Here is a 15,391-nt window from a genome sequence, read left to right as displayed (position 1 = left end):
GGAAACAGAAGTATGACCAACTCTTACAAACCTTCGCATCTTCTGCTTTGGCTTTGGCTTGCTTGAGTATCCCAGATGATCTGAATTTTTATGTTGAGTTGGAGGAGAGTGAAGCTGCCAGATATTTTAATGTAGCTGTATATTTGTCACATGAGGGATTTGGCTCAGAGAAATCGATTCCATGCTTTTGTCTCACTGGAGGGGAAAAAAAAAAGGGAAAACGTGCAGTACTGTGAGCACCACAAATTGGCTCAAATCATTGCATGCCTGAATGTTCTTGCAGACTTCAGTGCAACAACAGCCTGCAGTGCTGTCCTAAAGCTGGGAGGTAGGTTGTGCTGCTGGTGCATGAACTGCCACTTGGAACTGTGGCCTTTTGGACCCAGTCCCCTGCGTTTCTGCTCACACCTCTCAAAGATGTGGGGCTATGAGAAGTTCCTTCTGTTGCTGTGTTAAGTTCAGTTGCTCACCTCATTTTTCTTTAAACCGAGGATGAAAGGTAATTTGCACTAATCTTCAAGAGCTAATGCAAAACCCCGGTGTTGAGACAGGAAGAATGATGCTACATCAATCTGTGAGAAACTGCAATGCAAGCATGGGTGATTCTGGAGGAATAATACATTTAACATCTTTACATTTAAGACATTTAACATATGCCTCTTGTTTTGGTGCCATCCAGGTAAAAAGGCCCCTGCTGCAGCTTTGGTGTAGGAATGACTTTGAGTGGCTCAGTCCACAGCACTCAGGTAGGCAAACCCAGGCTCTCCTGGCAGAGACACTTGAATGCTCTGCTGAGATCCTCACTGGGAAACAGAGGCAGGGGAAACAGAAAGGACCTGCCTGTGCCTCATGTTTTTAAGAGCCATAAATAATACAGCAGAACTTAAATTTTCCTCAAAAGCACTTTGTGCTATTTGAGTATTTTCCACCACAATTTGTCATCTCTAAAATATCCTGTTTTCTTATAGATTTATTGTTTTCCTTTGGCTAGCAAATAGCACAGTGTGCAATGTATAATAAAGAGCTTGGCAATTAATAAAGCACACACACACAAAAACAAACAAACAAACAAAAAAAAACAATAGCAAACCAAGGAAATACTTTGGGATTTGATTATCCAAATCCTTGCCTCCTTCCTGCGGAGCATCTCTGCCAGTCAGGCAAATAAAATTTGCCAGGTTCGATCTGGTCCCTTGGAGGAGGGCCTTGAGGGGAGGAGGAAGGAGGTCTGCTGGCTGCGTGTGGGGCTGGCTGCCTGCTGTCACCACAGGACCCCTGGGAGGCATTGGCAAATCGCTCAGAAATGAGGACCTGCTATTCAAGGTGCCCCTCTATGGGCTGTCGGATTCATTAATGTTGTGGGCATGATCCCTTAATAAAAGTAGCAATATGAGGCAGTTCAATAGGTAATTAAACCTGATGAGCCAGGAGGGGGTCCTTTCCCATGCTGTGAAGTGCTTTGTGGCAGACAGAAGCTGTTCAAATTAGGCTGAAGGACTGGGGTTTTGTTGAGAGCTATGAGTGAGGGTGGCACAGAGGAGCACGCAGCAGTGCTGGGTGTTCAGTGGCATTGCTGTGTTGGACTGCTGTGTTGTTTGAGCATATGTAAGCCACAGAGAGCACGAGGCAGGCATAGTATTAAATTAAAATCTAAAGGAAATACTCATCCACCTTGGACAAGTTAATATGCACTAGACAAGTACATACACGAACTGTGCAGATCAAAGACAAGTGCTTGATAATGTCTGAATAATGTTGCCCTTTAAGAGACTTGTGCTGAACTGCAAGGTTTCTCCTGGGATGTGAGTATGGGCTAATTGCAGTGCTGTCAGTCAGGCAGCCCCAGGTGTAGCTCCATCTTTACGCTTTTTTTTCTCTGACAATAATCAAGGCACTGCATTCACAAGCTCTCACTTGTGGCCCTTTATAAATGACCACCAAAGCCTGCTTCTGATATCTGAGATGTGAACAGGTATGGATTTACCCGAGGAGGAGTGGTCAGGAGGCACTGGAGGTTCTCCGTTTCCCCTTTGATGTTTTATGCTCTGAAAAGCTGTGGTGTACGTTGCTGCCCTTTGCAGTGTGGTAGGGATTTGGTGTTTACTGGCTGTTTTAACTGTCGTCAGCTCAGAGCTGAACTGACCTCAGCCTACACAGATGTTAACAAAAAAACACCATATAGTGCATGCACTTTTGAACTGGGCAGCATTCTGAGTGCAGGCTGACTTGGGTGGGTCTCTGAGCACTGGCACATCATGTAACATTGCAGGGTTTGCTCTCTGCCTTCCCTGTGACCTCCCTGGGACTGTGGTGTTCCTCAGTTCCTGGAGTGAATACCAACTTTTGGATGCAATTTGATCTCCTGCTCCTTCTTAAGGATCTTCCTCCCCATACTAGCCGAAACCACGCTCCCTGTGTACAGGCCCTTTTTATTCCTCTTGATGTTTGCCTCTGGATTTGAGAAGTGCTATAAACACTGGCTTGTAGCAGGATGATGCATTATATCAGAGTTAGCTTGCGGACCTGCAGGGCTGCTACAACAGGCGTCAGACCTGTGTGTACTGAATCAGGTTGCTGCTGCAAAACAGCAAGGCTCTTCCTGGCTGAAAAGTGTGGCGTATTCTTTAATAATTGTGGAATCATGCATTCAGGATGTAGAAGAAGGCAAACAATTCCAGTTTTAAACCACTGTCACTGCCATTTCACTCAGTGAGTTATATTTAAGGTGTTTACAGAAGACTGGGCTTTGCTTTTCTTATCCATAACACGATAAAAATTGCTATGTGATCTGTTCCAGGGATATGAATGGGGGTGGTCTCTAAGTAAAGCTCTACTTGGTATTAAATAAAAGTGTCAAATATTAGTCCATGATAAAAATCCAAATAATGGTTGGTGGATGATGGCTTTCACTCTGTATCTAAGCGTCTCACATCTAATATGCCATAAAAGTGTTGTATTTTATAGTCCTGCCTAATACTGAAGGTGAGAGATGTTGCATTTCTCAGCCTCCAGTACTCGATTTGAACATGCCTTTATCTCTGGCTACATACCCAGCAAACGCAGATCCCAGTATCCCAGTAATGTTTTCATTAAAGGACCATATGGGAAGCATATGGGAAATCATCTCTGGTTGACCTGCCATTTATTAACGATGCTTTATGTTTGTCTTTTGCTTAGGTTTCTTTTTTTTTTTTTTTTTTTTTTTGCCTTCCCTTGAAGTTCAGCTCCCCTCCCCTGAGCAGCTGATGCGATACAATTGTTTGTCTGCTGAGGAAATGAAAAAGAAGCATCTAGGGAGGGTTGAACTTCAGTTAGGGGAAGAAGCCTCTGTAGCAGACGAGATCCCTGAAAAGGCTCTTGCTTCTGTGAAAGTGCCCTTAATGATATAGAGGGAAGATAGATCAGTACAGAAAATATGACCTAGCTGTTCTTTCTAAGCAGAATGCTTACACACACACACACACACACACACACACACACAGTGTTGTTTCAGGCATTGGAAGCTCTTTAAAGGAGCAACACCAGCTCCTTATTTCAGAGAAATACCACATCAACAGGCTTATTTGCCTCAGCGTAGTCCCTAGTGATTAAAGCTACACCTACAAGAAAAGCTGAAAGCTTTGCCTACAAGCCTTCTTCTTTGATAACACAGCTGAAAGACCATTCATTATCCCACCCAAGGCAGAGTTTGAAAAGCAGATCCTTTGCAGACTCCCTGCACTGAAGAAAGAGATTCAGCACACACTTGTTCAGCAGCAGAATCCACTATACACCAAAATGTTTTAGCATTTCAGCATTGATTGCTGTGGAGATGCCCCTAATGCATATATAGACCCTAAGGACTTTCTTTGAGCAGTCGGTTATCACCTTATTCAGAGATTTTGCAAAAAACTGAGCAAGTCCAGGATTCACAGATAATTGATGAATTACAGACATGAATAGTTGGAATATGAGTGGTTGACACAAGCTAGAGAATATCATCTATATAAAAAACTCTATTGAGTTGTTTGAGTTCACTGCATTTGAACAACCACGTACAAAACATCAGCTTAGTTAAAATTTACTCCTTATTGGCTTATTACATCTGGTATGTCAAAGTTTATTTTCTTTCCCGGTTGAATCGTAGTCCAAATTAACGGAGTCACCTTGTAGCTGTTCATCAAAAACAATCTCATAAGCCAGAATAGAGCTAGACAAACAGCATGACAACTCAAACAGACTTGCACATATGATTACTGATGTGATTCAATTCAGGGAGCTATTGTAATGAAATTTTAAACACAGGGCTTAAGCAGGTTTGAGTTAATGCAGGTATTATCCCAACCCTTTACTTAAGAAGGAATTGCAACTTTGCGGAACGACTGACAGGCTATAATGTGTGCCTTCAGATTCCAATTGCACTACGGAGGCTGTCCTCAGAACAGAAATCAAATGCATCTTTGCAAGCAATTCACAAACAAATGGAAGGATTAATTCCAGTCAATAATGTTTTCTTATTCACTGATTTGTTCTGATTTGATCTCAGTAACTTTTTCCCTCCACACCACCAGTCAATGGAGCCACTGGCTTCTCACAGGACTACGTGCTTACCAGCATCAGGAAGCATGTACGTGTTCTGTGTGTGGACCTCTGACTCCAAAGGGGACAGACCAAGCCCTCCAGCTGGTGGCTACAACTGGGAGGCCTCAGACCTAGAGTAAAGTTGGAGTTCAGAATAATTTGTATGTAGTTCTTCTCATTCTGTTAAACCTGCAAAGGAACAGCTGGTGTACGTCTGGGCTGCTCTTAGCCTGTTGAATTTCTCCTGCTGAGTGGTCCTGTCTGTGATTCTTCCTTCTTCAATAGTAAACCACTGCAGGCAGCTTAGCAGCTGAGTGAGCGAGTAGCTTTTCTGGTGGGTGGTATTTGTTTTTTTTGTGTGTGTGTTTTTAATTTATGCATAGATGAAATTTCCAAAATGCTCCACTCGCTTGATGGAATTTTGTACAGGCAGAAAAAAATCCATCCACAGGACTTTTCACAAATGCTCAGTTTGGAAGCAGGTTTCCACTGTTTTACCCACAAAGCAGACAGGCATGTATGTCTGCTCGGAGCCATACCACGTCCATCTCACTACACAAAGGGGTTTCCTGCTTGCATGTGCCTTCCTCTGTATCCAGCTGGGACAGAAGAGGGCTTATAGCATCAGTTAAGGGAGATGGCCAGACACGCACGTCCCATATTAGCTGTTTGATTTGCTGTAAATATGCCCTGAAATAGTTTAGAGCAGTTTAGAGTTTGTGAACAGTGAAACCCTGTGGCTCTTCCATGTGAATTCTGGAAGCTGAAGGATGTTTACCAGGCTGCTGGTGGGATGTGCTCAGCCTCCCAGGCCTGCAGATCTGGTTACCATGTGATGATCAGACCTCTGTGGGCTATAAGAGCAGTGCTTTCTTTCCAGAACTATCTGCTCCTCACCACAAGTGCTTTATTTGAAGTGTTTATGACACTGTGACAGCACCGTGCTATGAGTCAGCATCATACTGCTTACACTCCATTGAATGAAGGGAGATGAGGTGTAATTTCTTCATCACTGAAACCTGTTTTTAATAAAATCATAGAATTTGGCTCCTCCTCATATATATACACGTCTAATGGGTTGCAAGCAAGCACCAAAGCCTCTTGTGAGGACCAGCAGCACACCACTATGCTGATATGCCCCTACTCTTGCAGTAGGAGGCAGGAGCAGCAGTGCTTGCTAATTATTCTGATACCTCCTTTCCTTAATTATCTCTGAGATGTGAGCAGTTTTTTTGGGGGGAGGGGAAGTTGTTGTTGCACACAGTGGGTTATTTCCCACAGAAAAACCAGAAATATTTTTCTTATGAGCGTTATTCTTTCTGCAGGAATCACTCTGCGTAGAAGATGCAGGTATGGTGGGCAGAGAAACCCACATTGGAACAGCATCACTGCTGGGCGAGGAGAAAGGACAAAGCTTTCATAAAGGGAATGGAAGAAAGGTGGGAGACGAGATACGCTTTGGTTTTATGTGTGAGAATCACAAACTGTGTTTCCCCCTTGCGTTCCCCAGACATTCTCTTATCCTTCCTGGCGCCCCCCACCAGCCCTGCCCCGCTGCAGTGCAGCCCTTCGGAGCAGCAGGGCCTTAAGGACTAATGGGTGTGCTTTAGTGTTCCCATCCACAAAATGGATATTGCTCATATCTGGTTGGTTATGGTCAGTGCTGATGGTTCTATAGCTCCTTAAAGGTATGAAGCCATATAAAAATGCAAAAGCTATTTATGGTTCACTATTTTTTGTATGTGATATTTACTACCCTCCCTGCTTTTGTTCTGTAGCATGAGAAACAGTCTTCTGCTTCCTGAAAACGTGAGGTAAATCCATTGCTCAGCAATTTTTTCAAATATCCTTAATTAATATTAGTTTTGATATGCAGATTTTAGAAACTATGTAAAATATGCCTTAAGTAGCAGAATAAAATAAATACCGGGGCTCTAACAGCTTCTCCCACCTGCTTTCAATGCAGAGTTGCCAAACAATTTCAATGCTTTATAGCCTGTTGCTCCAAATCAAATTCTGTGTTGCTTTTGGTTTAAGGGCTAATAGCTTTTTGAAATATATTAGTTCTTTCTGGTGACAGGTCTAAGATTAGCTGTTTATCCGTAGTTCTGAGAGGTATTCTATAATCCTGTGGCACAGTAAACTTTATGAGGAATTTTACAAGCGTTCATGAGTGCATTGTGTTTTTAAAATGCTAAAAGAAAAAAAAAAAAAAAGAAGCAGTTAAGGAGAGAAGAAAACAAAGCACTGCAGTGTCTCCATCTGATGTTCCACTGGGCTTTCAGTGCAGCACTGCTAGCAAGGGAGGAGGAACGGCTACACAACCTACAGGGAGGAAGGAACCGGCACTGCAGAACTGGTTTACCAGAAACATACAGGGCTTATAAACAGCAAGTAACTCTTCCTTGAGCCAAAGCTGCTGATGAGGCAGAGAAGCTTTAGCATGCACTCAGTAGCACCGAGAGAATGACGTTTCTCTGATTCACTTTTGCTGATTTTTTTTTCACTTAAGGGGATTTTGGAGGCAGCATGGGAGCAGGACGCCCAGGCTGTTTGCACTGCTGTGCTGCAGCTCCCCAGGCCGATGGCTGTGCAGGGGAGCAAGGCCGGGGGCAGCTCTGGGCACACTGTGTCTTCTCCACTTCAAACTGTGTGTGAAACCCTGCGTCTCCTTATGCTTTGTTCTCCTTTTGCCCTGGGAAAAGGGGAAGCACCCAGGTGCTGCGATAGCATTGAGAGAGAAACCTGATAGGCTCTCAGTCTTTTTCCTTTAAAAAATATTTGTCTGCAAGATCTTCGGCCCCAGATGAAAGTGCACATTCCTTCAGGGGATACATTTCAGAAGCAGAGCCTTGAACATAATTCTCTTCTCTGCTTCCTTAAAGATGTCATATCTTTCACCCACAACAAATGCTATTGTTGGAAAGAAAACAGAAAATTGTCAGCCATTCTTCTGCAATGAAAGCAGCAATCTTCAAAGCTAAAAACAATTGCTTCAGGGTAACTCAATAACTCCTTAGACCATACGAAAACAGGCAGTTTGTATTTTTGAGGCATCAAGATTAACAACTGTTGTATCAGGCTGGAGCTGCCCGTGAGGATGCTCACAACTAACCCCAACCAGGGCTGGGACGGTGCTCCACCAGTGCATGGGGGTCTGTGCTTGGGTGGTAGGAGATGTCCTGAATCCTGCTTTTGTAACTGCAGAGAAAATCACAGCCAGTATTGAGCTTCAGCTTTCATGGAGCAAGCCATCGGTTTTGGATAAGCATGGATAAGCCTGACAAGAAAGCACAATACAGCCCAAAGTCTGGCTCGTTCTGTCCCTGATCTCCTACAGCAGTTTCACTGAGATGTTAAACAAGAGGAGGCAGGTTTTGCCCTGAATGACTTCCCAGCTGAGAATATTTGGAATAAAAAGGTGACTCCCACCTAAAAAGAGCTGCTTTGAGGAGCCTTCTCGCTCTTTTGCCCCTTTACACCCCAAAATCTTCACCCAGGGTCAGATATGAGGAGTACTTGAGCAGCATTAGTGAGCTGAGGATCACAGAATCAAAGAATTATAGAATCATAGAATGATTAAAGTTGGAAAGATGACTAAGATCATCTACTCCAAGCATCAACCCATGCCTGTGACTGCTCATTCAACGAAATAATATATAGATTGCCCCAAGCCAAAGGGTGATGTGATGGGAGGGAATTCAGTTGTTTAATTCAAAGTATAAGCATATGTATATGTCAGTTTTTTGACCTACATAGGCTTCTAAACATTAGAACTGCTTTGAAGCATATCTTTGCTGGGATGAAGACCTCTTGAAATTTTTATGAGAAGTATCTTTTAAATTCTGTAACGAGCACTTTGTTCCTATTTATCAGTGAGATTTAATTAGCGTGATGCACTACACAGTTCATTAAGCAGTTGTTGCAATCTGTGGTACCTCTTTATTGGGAGGTTTGCATTCTTAAGGTTAAAACACCGTGTGCGTGCTACTTCCAGATGGTCAGCACCACTCAGGGTCACAGCAGGATGAAAGCTGCCGTGGTATGACTGGAACATAGCTGGAACACAAATCAGTGCAAGAAATATCTTAATTATCTGAAAAAGGATTACAGGAAAAAGACCTAAAGTAATAAGTTTGTGTGCGCTGGCTTGTAAAATTCACACTAATTTCTTATTGCTTTTTATTTTAAAAGATGCTTTTTTTTTCTTTTTTTTTCATCAGTACAAAGAGAGCTCTATTAGATAAGGAGGAAAAAGCAGCTGTCAGTTTTCCACTGATGCCTGTATCTGCATTACAGCTGAGTTTTGAGTGATGCTTCTCCAGCACAGGTGCATCTGCACCCTGCTTGTGCCTGAGGAGCCACAAGTTGCACCCCAGTGGTCTGTAGCTTCCAAAATCTTTGAGTCTTCCCTTTCATCCAGAGCTGAGGACTTAATGTAAGGGATAGGATGGTTAGCTGCCCTTAAGCACAAGCTGCAGCATCAAGAGAAGTTTGCAAATCCAGGATCATCGTGCAGCTGGGCAGGGATGCTCCATTTCTAGGAGGTCTCCTGCTGATGTAAAACTCACGGTTGGGCTTTTAGGGAGAAAAACTGAACCTTGGAAGGTTCAATTGTATCCAAGCAGACGGGCTTCTTATTTTCATGCTCTGAGATGCTTCTGACAGTCAAATGAGAGGATGGTTCAATGTTGATAGGAACAGGGGTGCACTGCAAATTGTGCTCAGTGAGATTTCTGGATTTCCCTGCTTTCCCTTGTCAGATACTCCACTGCTGAAGGGGGGGCTATCAGCTGTAGGTTACCTATGAACTTATCACACAATCATTGTATGATTTGAGTTGGAAGGGACCCTTAAAGGCCATCTGGTCCCACGCCCTGCAGTGCACAGGGACACCCACAGCTCCATCAGTGCTCACAGCTCTTCCAGCCTGACCTTGGCTGTCAGCAGGGATGGGGGACCACTGCTTCCCTGGCAACCTGTGCCACTGCCTCACCACCCTTATCATAACATTTTTCTTCCTTATTTCCAGTCTTGATGTTCCATTTCCCCTTGTCCTATCAAGGGGACATCGACTTCATATCGACTTCATGTTGATGATCATCGACTTCATGCTCTGGTTTAAAGGCTATTGGTTTGATCCTGGCACAGTTACTTTTATCATCTAATTTTCTTGGGAATGTAGAGCCCCTTTTCAAAGATCTTTAGGTACCTTTTTGTTTGTACATGTAATGTGAAGTAACATATTTCCTAGCTCAAATGAAATGTTCTGAAGGGCTGTGAGATGATGAGGTGCTGTAATAATACGGGCTATGCAGCTATCTTGTTTAATATAGCAAAGCTAATGGGGGTTCTTTTCTGATCATCCAAAAAGACAGTATTTAAATCACTTATTGAAAATGTTTTTTAATGCTCGGTCAAAATTTCAGTGAAGTTGCTCCTCTTTTCCCTGTTTTTGATAAACAAGTTGAAACTTAAAACTAGCTTCAATAAGAAAACGATGTAGGAATTAGCATTCACAGTGATAACCAGAATTTGAAATGCAAAGCAGCAAAACTAAAGAATATTTGAGCTTTAAAATATGATTTTGCTGTTTCACAGTGGGTTCTTTCATTTCCAAACTCAGTCAAGATTTGAAGCCATTCTAGAAACTTCAGAAGTGCTGATCCTGAAAGATACTTATTGATAATCCTTGCGAAGATCTCTTTTTAATATCCTTGAGGGAACCATAAAGCAATCTCATAAGCTAAAAGCACAATATGTTGCTTGTTTTTCACAGCATTTCACTGATGTGTCAGTGATGAGCTGTCCGTGCTCACAGTCTGAACTTAAAAATTCATGAAATATGAATAGAATCATTGTAATGTAGAACTAAATATGTTTCCAAACTTTGAAGATAAAACTGGGGGAAAAGTTGCTTTTGTGTGGCGTAGCAAAGGAGAATTGTAAGGCTGGAGATAAAGGCTTAACTCCCTGATGTTAAAGACATGCTTAATTTACTGCCAGAAATGAATCCTGAAGGAGCACACAATGAGCCATCAACTTTAAAAAGAAAAATCTTTTTTGCACATGCTTACTCATTTGTACAAATTGGGCCTCGAGTGATCAGTGCAACGTAATGCTGTTGGTGGCTCTGGTGGGGAGCACCGGACTGCAGCCTCGTGCACAACAACCTTATGCTTCAGGTCATACTGCAGCTGAGATTCCCCGAGTGCTGCTGGTGCTGCTGGCACTGAGTGTGAGCTACGTGAATCTCACAGCAGCCTTTAGCTCCTCGTGGGGCAGATTGCTGCACGGAGGAAACACTGGCGTGAAAAAGAAAGAGCCCATCAGCAATGGAGGTGCTTGTATTCAACTGACCTGGAAAGTGGGGCTCTCTTGGTGGTTTCAGACAACACAGAAATAAAAATCGAGTTAAATAATCAGGTATTCTCCAGTGTCTGAGAGAAAAATGAAAGGCTGACAACTTTTGGGCACCACCTGAATCCTGCAAACAAGGAACCCCAGCTGTGCTAACTAATACCAAGGATGTCCGGAGTCTGCCTTAGCTGCTTGTTGGCACCACGCTGCCATTGGATGTTCTGAAGTAATTTGGATGAGATAACCTCTGGAAACCAAGTTATTTTTATACTTTTAATTCACGTAACTGGCAGCTAGCGTTCATGGTATTTTAAGGCGCAGAGATTTTCGCTAAAGGATTACTATGTCGTTAATCAGCCTGCTGAATATTCATGATTTAGTGCATTTTTTTCCCCCCACAGAAGGAGAGAATAATTATTTTGGCTAGCACTTGAAAAGCATGTGTGCTGTTGATAGAACCTCTACCGTAGTAGGCAAAAATAGAACTGTTCTATTAGGCATGCCGATTGATCTTCTCTCCCAACACCAACAAATACTCGTCAGTTCTTCTTTTCAGTTTCGTAACTCTTCATGACTTTTGGGGGATAAGAAAGTAATGAAAATGCACAAAATGAGGAAAAAACAAACAAACAAGAAACCAAAAACCCAAACTTCAAACCAACCCGACAGCCTCCAGGGAAGCTGGTCATTTGTGAAAGCCCACTCCAGAGAGCAGAGTCCTGACAGATGCTCTCACAGTTGCTGTGTCCCAACACCTTGTATTGCCATTTATACCCCAGTGAGGCCAACCTGAAACAGTGATTGCAGGAGGCTGTTCTATGATTTCTATGCCACAAAGCCTATTTCTTGGTCCATCCTCAGTAGATCTTGTCCTCATTGCATTTTGTTCAGCAAAGCACACTGGTTTCTCCTATACAGGGAATGCATAAACCTACCTGTTGGCAGATAGTACTGCAACTCCTAGTGACACAGTTGTTCCTTCGGGCAGCTGAAGGGCACTTAATGATGGCTGTTAATTCTTTAGGTTTGGAGCCCCAGAAGTTTCTAAAATCTTCATCGTTGGACAGAAGTGCAGCAGGTCTTTGCAGAGGGAAGGGATTTGTCCAGTTGTACCTTTTCCCTTTGTGGCCAGCAGGAGGATTTTGCATAGAAAAAAGCAACAACGACAATGGACACCTGGAAAAGTCTTTGTAAATCATCCTGGGTACGAGTGGGGCTGATGAAAGTGAGTATCCTTGATTTTATTTACAGCTCATGATTTTTCACAGATGAGATGAGAGGGAACGGCCCAAAGTTGCTCCAGGGGAGGTTCAGGTTGGGTATTAGGAAAAGTTTCTCAGAAAGAGCGGTGCTGCAGTGGCACAGCTGCCCAGGAGTGGTGGGGTCACCATCCATGGAGGTGTTGAGAACTGTGGGGATGTGGCACTGAGGGATGTGGACAGTGAGCATGGTGGAGTTGGCTTTGGGTGGCTGTCACACGAGCCAGGTGTCCTTGAACTGCACCCAGCAGCGCTGTAAGGTGGATCATGGCTTTCTTCTCCCAACCCTGCTTGTTGTACTTCAGCAAGGAGCTGGCTGAGGCTCTCAGCCTCTGCTGGCAGACTCAGCTGTCCAAAGAGGCAACCAGATAAAAACCAATGTACAGATATGAAGGTTATAGGACAAGGGGAAATGGTTTTAAACTGGGTCGGGAGGTTTAGGTTGGATATTAGGAGGAAGTTTTTCATTCAGAGGTGGTGAGGCACTGGAACAGGCTGCCCAAGGAGGCTGTGGATGCCCCATCCCTGCAGGCATTCAAGGCCAGGCTGGATGTGGCTCTGGGCAGCCTGGGCTGCTGGTTGGTGACCTGCACACAGCAGGGGGTTGGAACTGGATGAGCACTGTGCTCCTTTTTAACCCAGGCCATTCTATGATTATTGCTTTAGTCAAACAGCTTTAGAAACCCTCTACTAACAGTAGTCTGGGCTCCTTACACTCAAACTGCAGGAATTTTAGCAAGATGGTAGTTAATTTTTTTTTTAAGTAGGAAAGTTTTTTTTCTTTATACTCATATTCTGTGATAGCTCCGTGCCAAAATTTATTAAATCTAGCTTTTTACAATCGGCGTTTTATAATTAAAATAGATCTTGCTGTTTCTTTGTAATACAACAACTCTTAGTTCAGTGGGAGCGCGGCGCAGTGAAAGACTCGCAGGAATAGATTCTGTATCCAGGACTGCTTTAAAACAAGCAGCAGGTACCCTTCTGTTTGCACTATTTCTGCTCCTGCTAGTCTCGAGGCTACATGCCTTGCTTTGTTGTAAACAACTCTGCAAAGTGTTTTTTTTCTTTTTTTTTCTGGATTAACATGCACCAAAACACCCCCTAACAACTCCCAGCCATGCAGATATAATACGCTTTCCCTCAATGCCAGCAAAAAGCTGTCCTGGTTGTAGGGAATTCCTTTGCTAGGTGGAGCTTCACATCCTGCAGATCACTCAGCTTTGCTCCTTAAGGCACCTGGGCCATCTGAGCAGGTAATTTCACTGTGCCTGACGCCCTTTCCTCTGGGTCTGTAGCAGGTTCTTGGATCTGAAACCACAGATCAGCCCACAAGTAACACACTGAAACTCTCAGTCCTTAAAGCAATTTTAGGTTTGTTTCCATGGCCTTGATATATATATCTATATTTTGTTTTCTGAGTTATGGCTTGAAGATGAGAGGGGATGCTCTCACCCCTCGGAGCGGTGCCTGGGACGATACACGCAATGTTTGTATTTCTCATCTATTTTCTTCCTGAGAAGCTGGGCTCGCTGTGGCCCTCTGCTCAGACACGGGTTTCCCCTGCATTGCTTTGTGTAAGCCATGCTCTCAGATGGCAACTTCCCATATTCTGGCATTTAAAATTCGAATTTCAGTTCGAGCCGATGATTTCTACCAGCAGAGCTTTTTTGTTTTTGAAGCGCGGTAGATCTGTGCTGGCCAAGCAGGTGATAGCAACGCATTCGGGGGAAGCAGACGCCTGCTTTTGTGGCTGAAAGCCTGGGGATGGAGAGCTGTACTTCCAGGCGGAGAGATACAGCCTTCCCCCGGGAAAGCCGAGGAGCAAAGTCGAGGAACGGACCGCGCGGCAGGCTGGAGGGCAGGTGGAACCACAGCACCGAACGGCAGACGTGCGTGATTTCCGCCCCTCACATCTACGCGGAGCCGCGCGTTACAGCCGGGCGGCCCCGAGCGGAGCCCGCGGGCGCTGCGCGGCTCCAGGCGGCGCGCTCGGTGCCGCAGCCCCGCAGGGCCGGCTGCCGAGGGGCAGGGGGCGCTCCCTGCGGCCGCCGAGCGGGGCGGGGAACCGCGCGGCTCCGCGCCGCCCCCGCTCCCCGCCCCGCCGCCGCTGCTGCGAGGAGGAGGAGGAGGCGGCGGCGGCGGAGCGCGGGGCGGGAGGGGCGGCGCGGCCGGGCCCGGCGGGGCGCGTCCATGTCCCCTCGGCGCCGCGCCGCCACGCGCGGAGCTGCCGCAGGGCCCCCCCCGCGCCCCGCCGCCGGGACGCGCCGCGCGGGGCATGAAGTTGCGGCCGAGCGGGGCGGGCGGCCCCGGCTGCGTCTCCCCTGCGGGGCCGTAGGCTGAGCGAGCGGCTCCGCACCCCGACGCGCGCAGCCCGCGGCCGGGCGCAGCTCCCGCGCAGCCGTGCGATGTGCGCGCAGCGGCACGCACCTGCCCGGCCGGTCCCTTAGCGCGGCGCGGAGGCGGGAGGCGTCCCTCGGGAAGTTTGATGGCTTCTTTGAGGAGAGTCAAAGTGCTGCTGGTGTTAAACTTGATCGCGGTGGCCGGCTTCGTCCTCTTCCTGGCCAAGTGCAGACCCATCACGGCCAAGAGCGGCGACTCCTTTCATGACGTCCATCCCCGGGCAGAAGTGGTCAACTTGACGGCCCGCGGCATCAGCTCCATCCAGGACGCTGTGCTAAAGAGGCTCTCCCTCCTGGAGGACATCGTCTACAGGCAGCTCAATGGTAAGAACTGCTCTGTGCGCATAACGCTGGGCTACGGCCGCGGGGCACCGAGCGAGCGTGGGGGTTTCGTGAAGTTTTGGTGGTGGAGCCACGCTCCCTTTATCTCATACGTGGGCTCTCAGCTCACCGGTGTGGCATCTGATTTCGAAGTTGTGCTCGTGCTGATGGCTCGGAGCACCTGGCACAGAGTGCGCGGAAGGCACAGCAGTGTAACACTGCCTTCGGGTCTGGGGTGCTGGCTGGGAGATCACAGCATTCTGGTTTCTGCATCCAGAGAGGACGTTCTGTGGCCGAGCAGAGCAGCGCGCATTATTGATCAGGGAATGGCTTAATTGCCACAGAAGTGCTTTTTTTGGAAAGGAGTTTCTAAATGGCCGTAGGGTCATTTGGGTGCAGAAGGTCGCTAAGCAAAACACGGTGACTGTGAAGTTGAGGAAACAATTTGGTGTTTCCTACGGCTCAGTCCTAACAGCTGCTAATTGAAAC

The 15,391-nt window shown here is 45.9% G+C and overlaps 1 protein-coding gene across 1 annotated transcript in view; it reads left to right on the top strand.

Moving 5' to 3' along the window:
- Nucleotides 1–14,667: 14,667 nt before the first annotated feature.
- GALNT17 (polypeptide N-acetylgalactosaminyltransferase 17) overlaps nt 14,668–15,391 on the top strand; it is a gene marked incomplete at both ends in the record, with an annotated part of 181,305 nt that continues 180,581 nt past the window's right edge. Inside the window, one exon of the mRNA XM_079545336.1 lies at nt 14,668–14,905. Within this exon, the coding sequence (XP_079401462.1) occupies nt 14,668–14,905 (238 nt within the window). The remainder of the gene's footprint in view (nt 14,906–15,391) is intronic.

Source organism: Tetrao urogallus (assembly GCF_951394365.1).
Source record: "Tetrao urogallus genome assembly, chromosome: 20".
In the NCBI taxonomy this organism is placed as follows: domain Eukaryota; kingdom Metazoa; phylum Chordata; class Aves; order Galliformes; family Phasianidae; genus Tetrao; species Tetrao urogallus.
The sequence above is the reverse complement of the archived record's forward strand: the minus strand, read 5'-3'. Positions and strand labels throughout refer to the sequence as shown.